The sequence below is a fragment of the Neocloeon triangulifer genome, unplaced genomic scaffold (assembly GCF_031216515.1).
Source record: "Neocloeon triangulifer isolate White Clay Creek 2 clone unplaced genomic scaffold, ASM3121651v1 ptg000014l, whole genome shotgun sequence".
NCBI classification, from domain to species: domain Eukaryota; kingdom Metazoa; phylum Arthropoda; class Insecta; order Ephemeroptera; family Baetidae; genus Neocloeon; species Neocloeon triangulifer.
Genome location: NW_026775556.1, coordinates 1,965,696 through 1,975,806, shown reverse-complemented (window position 1 = coordinate 1,975,806; position 10,111 = coordinate 1,965,696). Strand labels below are relative to the sequence as shown.

Genomic DNA, 10,111 nt, shown 5'->3' with positions numbered 1-10,111 from the left:
ATTTTATTCCATTGTTAACAATACATAAAAAATTAATTGAAGATCAGCTTGAAAATAATTGTATTTAATAAATATTTATTAGAGTGGTGCCTTATTCATGGCCATTGGTTAAGAAATAATTTGTTAAAAAAAGCAATGTTTTAATTTTCACATTTTTTTTTATTCTACTGTAGAGAAGCATTTGTCCAGATTAAATTCAGGATTTCAGAGCAACGTGCACATTTCCAGGATTCTGTACAAAGTTCCAACTGCAAAATTTGACTAGGTATATATATAAAAATATTGGCAGTGATTCCATTTTTCAGCTCTTCTGAGCGCCTTTTACAATAGTGAAGAAAAACCAAAGCAGCCTGTCCTTCTGACATGATGTTGGCAGGCTCGAAAAGCAAAATTGGCCGTGGGAACATGAGTAATCAAAAGTAGCGTGGAATGCAGTTCGTTTCTGTCAAACGTTGGACAAACAGATTCAGACTTGATTATGAAACAGAAACTGTCGAGTTAGAGAAAACAGTCAGTGCACATTAAATTTCAACATTCTACAGGGTGCTGCAGACGACAAATTCTCAAGGAAGAGAAAAACAACGGGAAACACTAATCGAGAGAATTTTTTCTTAAACATGATAGTTGATTTTTACAGTGAGCTGCAAAAATAATTTCTTCGAAAAACAGTAACGTTGGAGAGTTTTGATGGCAAACAATTGTGGGCATAATAGAAGTAACCCAAAATAAAAATTTTAAAAAAACCAATCAAGAGCAAAGTGGCAATTTACGTTGATATACCATGAACACAAGTTACAGTGTATTGACAGCAGTTTGAGCTTTGCTTCAAAAATATTCAAGTAAGACACTTGAAGCGCGATTAAAGGCTCAAAACCCCCAATTTAAAATCAGTTTGCATTCACTCAACCAAAAGAAAAACAGGAAGTCTGGGGAAAAATCAGGCCCATTTGAGAGAATTTCAAATTTCAAAAAAGAACAAAAAAGGAGCAGTACAAACAAAATTGGTTCTAGAGGAGCCTTTAAAATTGGCAGGATGAAAACGCACAGGAACCTAACATAATGCCCTAGTTATGCACTGTTACAAATTTAATATTTCTAAAATAGGATAAAAATTATAAGTGGCGAAACAGCAAAAGAGGGATTTGCAAGGCTGAAATTGGACACAATAAATTCGATCCAAGAAATCAAAAGGAAAAAAAATTACTTTAAAGAAATCTGTCCGATTTCAGCCTCGGCATTGGCGGTTCGGGTACAAAAAAAATAACTAACAGATACATCACAGCTAAAAAAAACTGCGCAACGAAATGGTATTTACACTAAAAGGTAAACATATGATAAGCTTAGATCGAACTAAACCGAATTGGTCTCGGCAGGTTTGAATCGAACCTTGCAAACGGGGCTTTTATATCACAAGAGTAGATTAAAAGTTCACCGGTCTGTCCCACTCGATGAGGTACTCGACCGTGCCGTCCAACCTCGTCCGCTTGCCGTTGATGTTGAAGCTCTCGCCGTTGATGATGCGGTTGGCCGGACTGAAGTAGTGTCCGATGGCCATGCGCAGCTCGGCCGGCGTCAGATCCTTTGCGGCGGCCGAGGTGCTCGGGGCTTCCACGACCACTTCCTCCTCGTCCTCCTCCTCCTCGGTGGGCTTCAGCTTGAGTCGCGCCGCGTTCAGCGCAAACTGCATCAAGTCGCGGCCCGAGCGCGCCACCAGAGTTCCACTCAGTCTTGGGTTGATGCTGGCCACCTGCAAAAGTTCATTCCAAATTTCAATACACCCATTTTTTTTAGCAAGTTTTATTCAGTTTGAGGAATTTAAAATGGCAGAATTGTAGCCTTGGTTTTTGGATTTTTTAAGATTGCTGGATTTGGTAATCAGAATTAGCCCTAATTTCAATTTTAATCTGGGTATAAAATCAACCAACCTTATTTAAATTAATTATTTCAAATCCTTGCATTAAAATTTTATAAGTTTTTAAACTCTAAAAGAGTTTCATTTGATTTTTTAGATGTTATATTTATCAAAGAAGAATTTAATAATTTAAAGAGATATTAGAAATTTGAGCATAACAAAGCTCTGCATTGGATGCTGATTTGAAGAAAGAATTTGTATTAAAATTAGGAAAACTTCACAATAATACCTTTACGGAACGGTGGTATGTGGTGCGGCAGTTGCCCTGTACAGACGGATCCTTTTTGTAGAGGTCGTGCAGACTGCTGGCAGGAATGTTAGTGCCCGGAAGCGTGTTTCGACGCCGGAAGCGACGTCTCTTGATCTCTCCGTTTTTGCCGATTCGAATGTCCTTCTCGCTGAGCTGCCTCTTCGTCGGTCTGATGGCCACTGGTAAGGGTGGGGCGGCCGTTTTCTTTGCAGTCTGTTGCTGCTGCGACTGCGACAGTTGCTTCAGGAAATCTTTGCCTGCCTGCAAAGCCGCCTTGGTTTCTTCCTTGACTGGAGTCGAGTTAGTAGAAGCTGCTTTGCTGAGCTGAGTTTTGCTGGGCAGCTCTTTGCGGTCGGCTCGCGAAGGCGACGTTTTTAAGAGCTTTTGGCTCTGGAAATTTTCAAAATAATTTAATTAATTTTTAATTCTAAGAAAGATGGTTTGATTTGAACATTACAAATAAAAATCTCACTCACCTTATTGATGGCGTTCTTAATGAGTTTTCGTGCAGTCTTGTTTTTTATTTCCTTCTCGCCTTCCTTCAGGCCGCCTTCAGACCTCATTCTTTTTCTACCGACGGTTTCCTTCTTGTCCGGTGTTGCTCTGAGGGAAGCTCTTCGCTTCTGGAATTCCCCGTCGAACTGAGTGCCTTTGGCTGGTCTGCACTTTACACTGCCCCCTTCAGACTCTTCCTCTACTTCTGAGCTCTCGGAGTCATCCACACTCGCCTCGGAACTGACCGACTGGAGAAAAAAAATTTGAATTGCATTTTCAAGGAGTGATAAATAAAATTTTTTTACCAATTTTCCATCCGTTGCGTCAGATTTTGAGGTGACAGATTCTCCAGAGTTTTTGCCCAAGTACGTAATTCCATCTGGAAACTGCACTCCACCAATTTGGCTGCAAAATAAAAATGAATATTGGAATTTACAAATATAAACAAGTTCTCACCTATTGTACTTAGCATTTGAGTTGGATGGGAAGACAAACTTGACTCTGCGATTCGACTCACTCGCATGTCTCAAGGCAGCGTCGTCTATTCTTCCAGTAAGTGGCACATTGAACGGAGGCGCAGACGGAGGAACTTTCAGTCTCAGGGCGTACAGGGTAGTTTTCTTTTTCACCTCCTTCCCCCACTTGAAGCGCTGCTTTTCAGACTGCAGGATTCGGAAGATCTTTTCCTTCCTCTCTGTCACACTTGCCGAATGGATCTGCAAATTCACAACATTTAAAATTCTTTTCTGATCTAACAAAAAAAAGGGAACTTACTTTATCTGGTAGGTTGAAATTGTCCCAGTTCTCGAGGATGAAACTAGTGATGACTGTTTCGATGTCATGGTACTTTTTGATACTGACCAAGGTTAAATTGTACATGGATAAGTGGACCAGATCTATCCAGCCTATCTCCATTCTCCTCACATACTCGTAGCCCTCATTACAGTTTTCACAAACAAACACGAAAAATCTGAAAATGGGCAATTTATTAAAATCAACCTGAAATTTCAATTTAATGAAATTCTCACCTATCACCATAAAACAAAGGGTGTGATAAAGATCTGACACATTTTTCATGGAACCACTGTTTGCACCGCAAGCACTGCAGCATTTTGAAAAACCACTGGCCCGTCTCGCCACAGTAGCAGTACTTTTGCTCATGGTTGGTTCTATGAGCAGAGTCCCATGTCAGACTTGTTGCCTGAAGTTGATATAAAATACAGTAATTAAAAACCTGCAAATTTTAAGGATATAATCTTACATCATAGGCCAATTTTCTATACAGGGCAGCAGGTTCTTTCAAACAGGCCTCTTTAGCAGGTTTGCTAAAGGACTTTCGGGCCTTCTTTTCCAACAGCCCTATCTTCTGCTGCTGGATTTTCTTCTGCTCCCTCAATTCTTTTTGAAGGCGCTTCTCCTCTTCCTCGGAGCATCGTTGGCATGTAAATTTTTTCAGAGGATTTTCGATTCTTGGCTGAAAAGGATTATTTTGAATCAATTTTGCTGCTACAAAAACATTCCCAAATTTTAGTCTCTAGAGAAACCAAAACATTGAATTATCGTACCACATGGCACTTCTGGTGGTAGCCGCGGTCACACTTGACACAAGTGACCACCTCGTTCGACTGGCAGTTCTTCGGGGCTGAAGTTTTGCACACAACACAGCAAGGACCATCGCTGACCACGTTGCTCGAGAGGCGCCTGATTGTGTGGAAAAAGGACCACTGCTTTGTATCATCTCCAAAGTTGATCAGGCACCTTTTATTCTCATATTCGACCTGAAATGCATCAAAATTAATAAGTATAACAAAACCATAAATCAACGTGAAATAATAATTTGTATATTTTATTGTTATATAAGTAAAAATCACCTGTACAATAGTGCCGAAGTAGAGGCGACCGTCCTTTTGCGAGACAAAAACATCTTCGCCTTCGACAAAGGTCACCTTTTCCTTAGTTGTGCTGTCTGGAAATGCTGAGTGGTTCTCCTGTGGATTATAATTATTTTGTTAATTTAACCGGAGGATTCATTTGAAAAATAAAATTTAAATTCCAAATTTGCTTACATAATTCAATATTATGCAACTTGATTTTTTTGCCACAACGCATTCAACAAAATGGGTATGATCAAATCGAAGGAATAAAAAATTAGTTTTTGAATTGCAGTTTTTGAAAAGGAAGTAATTCTTTGTTCCGCTCGAATTGGCATCAAATTAACCGGAAGTGCGAATTTGAAGAAAGCGAACGAGATTATTTGAGTCTGGCGAAAGAACAATTAAAGCGGCCGCACAATAGATTCGCGCCCCACTGTGTGAACCTTTTGTCTGTGCGGCTGCCCTATTCCATTGTCACCGCCATATCGCCATATTCATTCGCATAAAAAACAAATCGTCCAAGACGCCGTCGGTTGCGCGAGCCGAGCCCGCCGGCCGACCCGAAGTCGCCCCGCCGACGTTTCTGATCGGCCGCCGAACCGAATTTGCGAACTTGCAGACACTTGCGTTCCGTGCGAATCCGGCGTTGGCACTGAAAATGATTTCGGAACTCGGGTGCGGGAAACTCACCATCTTGGGATCGAGTGGCTCTTCCGATCGCACTCGTGTGCAGGCTACATGAAACGGCAGCGAATCCGACCGCGATCGCGAAATGGTCCATCCAGCTTTGTGTCGACCCCTAGCTCCGGCACTTGGGCGTACGAAATGCGCTCATTTCGCCACTGCAAAGTCCAACTGGCAGTCTGGCTCCGAGAGGAATTCGAGTCCGCGAGCAGCAAACACAAACATCCCCGAGAGAAAAACAAATGAGCGCCGCACTGCGCACGCGCCCTCGTTCAAAAAATTCGCAAGAGGCCTACGGCGGCAAATCCGCAGATAAAAACCCCAATCATTCCAATGTCGGCAAAGCCTATTAATGGTTTTTTATGAAACGAGCAGACATTAACTCTTTAGGAACACTGACGCACAAATTCTAGGACTAGACCCTTCTAAATTTATGTCAACATCATTATTACATTGGCTAAAATTAATTAATTGTTAGAATATTTTTTTTTGCGGAATGGAACATAGCGATTAAGATTTCCACATTTTCATGCTGTGATCATTAATCAATCAAATTCTAATAACAGTTAGATTTTTCTGCCTATATCAGAGTTATAATTTTTATTTTTAGTGCAAAGAATATAAACAAAATCAATAATAATAATATATTATGAGCTTACTTTTTGATAATTGTGAAGTAAGCCTAATCAAAATTTGAGTAACTGCAAAGGGTAAAAAATAATTTAAAATAAATAATAGACTTTTATTCATTTAAAAAAAGTAAGTCCACTGCTAAAATTATTTTTACTATCGAATTGAATTAATTGGAATTAATTGCCTTTCCAGATTATGCTTTTGTTGGCTTTTATACCACCGTGAAGATTTTTTATAAAATTTCTGGTTTTTTTGCAACACCAATTTTAATAAACATAAAATTAAAAACATAACGTGGGTCAACACCCTGATAAAAAATCTTTGTAGTCTTTAATTAAACGTAAAATAATAAAAATTTTGCAATCAGGTTAACCAAAAAGGTAGCCGAAGCTATTTTTTAATATTGGGCAACGTTTTTTTAATGAAGACACAAAAATTACTTGCGAGTTCAGAAAAACACGACATTATGCAACTGTCCTTCTTTCTTGCCAAGATCTCCATTTTTTTTTCGTGTTTCAAATTAATTGTAATATTTTACGTTTTTATAGAAGACAAAATAAGAGAAGAAAAAAAATATAATTTTAGAATTATTATTCATATACGTTTTTTAACTATTCAAGTTTTTAAATACAAATTTAGTTCTGATCTGATTTTTTAATTGCGCTTAAAATAAAATAATTAATTTTAAATTGCATCTGCAATTTACCATCCCACAAAATCCATAATTATTTTCAAAAAGGTTTTTTTTGGGTAAAATAAAACAAGTCGGCGCGATTTAGTACAGTACAAAATTTATTCCTTGTAAATTTCAACAGGAACAAAAATAATTATATGAGCCCAGCGTCCGCTCTGGAGATGGGCATCTAAATAAAAAACACACATTACAATAAATACTTGACACTGTGAGTGCTAGTGTGTGATACTGTGGTTTTACGCGCGAGAGAAAAACAAGTTGATCGTATAATATTTTGCACGCTTCATTCCTTATTTCGTCTTATTTTTTTTATCATCATCAAAAAATTAACAAATCCTAACCAAGCATTCGCATTGGCAGTCGTAACCAGTGTGTGTTTTTTTCTTCATCAATGAAAATCGATTATTAATCTTAGTTAAGCCACTGACACGGGGAGAGCGAAAGATATAGATGATTCAACTAACGGACACTCTAAATTGCACAACATTATTTCCAAAACTACCAACTTTTTTAGAGTCATTTCTTATCAATTCATCAAAAAACCAGAAGCAATTTTCCTTCATAAATACAAATATTGTTTGTTGTTCATATCGAGCAATAGTTTTGAGTGTGTGTGTGTGAGTGTGTGGTCTTTAAATTACAGTGTAATAATAATCATTTGATTCTCAACTTGGACCTCAGAATTTTCTCATCTTCAATTACATATGTTTGAGTGCGTTTTTTCCATTTCACTTTTTTTATGCAACTCTCATTCTAATTTTAATTTTAAACAGTAGTTGTTTTTCTCCGTCGGCATGGTATTATTTTCTTAATAATTTTCATCCTCAGCTAATAAATGCAATCGCCTTACAATTATACAAAGAGTCAGCCAGCAATGCGAGTGCCACGGTTACATTACAAAATATTTATGCTGCCTGCTTATAAATTAAAAAATATAATAATAATAATTTAAGTAACATATAAGAACCCTTGCATGAAGTAACGAGTTGATACCAACAGTTGATAAATTTCGTCTATATTGTCTAACGCTGCTTTTACGAGAGACGAATGAGAGACAGATACTTATTATTATAATTTTCCAACCTCATGACACAAAACGAGCAATGTATTACTTACTTGTTACTTTTAATTAAACCGTTCAGTTTGTCTGTCACTAGAGAGATGGGAGTGTGTGATAGAGAGAAAATGGGTTTTGTTGGTTGGTTGGTTGGTTTGTGGTGGCGTGGGTGGTGTTTGTGTGTGTATGTGCTGTCTACACGGCTATAAAAATAAACCTGTGACTAGTCAATTTTTTAAAGAAAATTAAATTCAAACGAAAACATAAACAATAACAATCGAGATTATTTTTAAATTCATTATTATCAGCAGCATCAAAGAGCACTATAATTTGTTTCTTTCATCATCATCAGCTTCTTCATTGTTAATTATGTTTTACTTTTAATTTGAGAGCAGTGGTGTGAAAAATGAAATTTTTTTCAGTTTCTTCTGTTTCATTTTTTCCTTTTGTCTTGTCTTATATAAAATCTCAAAAACTTACTCTGTTAACTTGAGGTTGCCTACGATATATATCAACACTACTACGATTTTATATCTTAGAGGGTAAAGGAGAAGCAGTAGTTTCAAATACTTTTAGAAAAATAGAGTATATAGAGTTAATCAATGGACCACATATCATTGTCAATAAAAATGATTGGCATGAGCATGGAATTTGCTTGCTTTTCCTCATTTTGTTTCTTTTGTTATTTCTTTTTTCGTCTTGTTTCAATTCCTAAAATAGCACGTAATAACTTTGGGTCAACAAGGAAGGCAGACTTTGAAACAGAACAATCATCAAAATCATGCCAAAGGTCTTGGTTCGCATTTTTAGACTCCATTCTGCTTGTGAAGTACACATCATCATGTTACACTATACAAAACTACTATAATATACTCCAATCATTTATAATTATCCATCGTGTTGCGTGTGTGTGTTTATGTGTGTATGTGTGTGAGAGAGATAGAGAGTGTGTCTCTGCGTTTCTCCAAGAAATTTCTCGCCTCGTTCGTTTACAAACAATTATTAAGTTGACAAGTTATTAATAAGTTAAGATCATTATAATACTTAAGCTAACATTAGTCAAATGCGTTGATTCTCGTAATAATTGTCGTTCGAGCCCTCCGTCGAGCGCGAGCGGCTCGCCGCAATCATTCTTTATTCATCTCATCTCGTCGTGAATTTTTATCAAAAATAAAATGAATATATTAATCATAAAATCAAACAAATAGTAGTAATAATAACAGCAACAAAGTTTCTCTTATCAGTGTGGTAAAAAAAATTAATGGGGAATTCTTCGTAATTGAGATCCTGTGTGCGGGGATTTTAAAAGTGAGAGGCATCCCAAAACTCAAAATAAAAGTCGCGGGCATGTGCGCGTGCGAGCGCCGGTTCCGATCGTTCCCCGCGCGCATGTGCTGAGATTCCATGGGACGGGGGACTGCGCGTGCGCGGTTCCGGCTCGCAAAAATCAAAAGGGCGGGCAGTGCCGCGAATACACAATGCATAGGCTTCTCGGGCGGCGGACAGACCTGGCTGGCGGCTGGAATGGACAGTTTGCTTCATTTTTCATGAATTTGATTGTGGTAAATCAGTGCCGGGGAAAAAACCGATGTAAATTGTGCGCCGTGTTTGTTTTTGCAAATTTTTAAATAGACTATCTGCGCGCCAGCCGCGCGTCTGCCCGCGCCAAACTTAACAATCAACAAAACAAAAAGTTAAAATATAATCGATCAATTCAAAATGTTGTCCTGAAAATAACGGGCAAGCGGCCTCTGGGGCCTCGCTTTGAGCTTCAAAAATTCAATATCCGGGGACTTGACTTGCAAGAATCGAAAGAGTGTTCGATCGGCACTGCTCTGGAAAAAAAGAAACAATCAAGGCAAAGGCGACGACGGCCGCCGCACCGGGCGGAAACAATAATAGTTTTGATATATAACCAGGGGGGAGGGGTAATCAATGTGTGTTGGCACAATTTGCAATAATCAACGATTCATCATCACTATCGAATGGCCGAAGATATGTTTTCGAGTATGCGCGCGAATTTTACATTCCCGAGGGAGGAACTTGAACGTAACGGTAAATGTACAGGCGGTAGTCCTTGGAGGCCAGCACGACAGAGCCGTCGTCCATCAGGGCGACGTCAAAGCACTGTGCGTGCTTGACCTTGGACTCGAGCGCCGACACAAGTTGGCCGTCCTGCGTGAAAATGGTCAGGTTGAAGTTGTTGTGGTTGTCGGCGATTAGGATCTCGCCCGACAGGTTAATGCCCACGCCGATCGGGTAGTTGGTGATGCCTTCGCCGCCGATCTGACGCAGGTAGGTGCCCTCGTAGTTGAACACCTTGACGCAGTGGGCGCGGTTGTCGCTGATGAATATCTCCTGCTTGTCGTTGACCACTACGCCGTTCGGGAACTCGAGGTGCTTCGAGCAGCCGAACTTCTGCAGAACATTGCCGCCCTGGTCGAATATGATGACGCGCATCACCTGGACAAATATATATTAGTCAAAAGATACATTTCATTAAAAAAATCAT

At 38.9% G+C, this 10,111-nt stretch overlaps 2 protein-coding genes across 4 annotated transcripts in view; both read right to left on the bottom strand.

Annotated features, from left to right (window-relative positions):
• Positions 1-143: 143 nt before the first annotated feature.
• LOC132200986 (PHD finger protein 19) lies at positions 144-5,712 on the bottom strand. Its single transcript, XM_059626822.1, has 11 exons — positions 5,222-5,712; positions 4,529-4,645; positions 4,223-4,435; positions 3,919-4,131; positions 3,686-3,858; positions 3,432-3,627; positions 3,114-3,373; positions 2,963-3,062; positions 2,639-2,905; positions 2,142-2,552; positions 144-1,747 (listed from the first exon to the last, which is right to left on the bottom strand). Exons 1-11 carry the CDS (start codon positions 5,222-5,224, stop codon positions 1,421-1,423), a joined length of 2,280 nt encoding a protein of 759 aa, XP_059482805.1. The 5' UTR covers positions 5,225-5,712; the 3' UTR covers positions 144-1,420.
• Positions 5,713-6,618: 906 nt separating this feature from the next.
• LOC132199699 (brain tumor protein) overlaps positions 6,619-10,111 on the bottom strand; it is a 30,772-nt gene continuing 27,279 nt past the window's right edge. For all 3 annotated transcript variants that reach the window (XM_059624623.1, XM_059624624.1, XM_059624626.1), the window contains one exon: positions 6,619-10,062. In XM_059624623.1, coding sequence (XP_059480606.1) covers positions 9,622-10,062 — 441 coding nt within the window. In that variant the 3' untranslated portion in view covers positions 6,619-9,621. The remainder of the gene's footprint in view (positions 10,063-10,111) is intronic.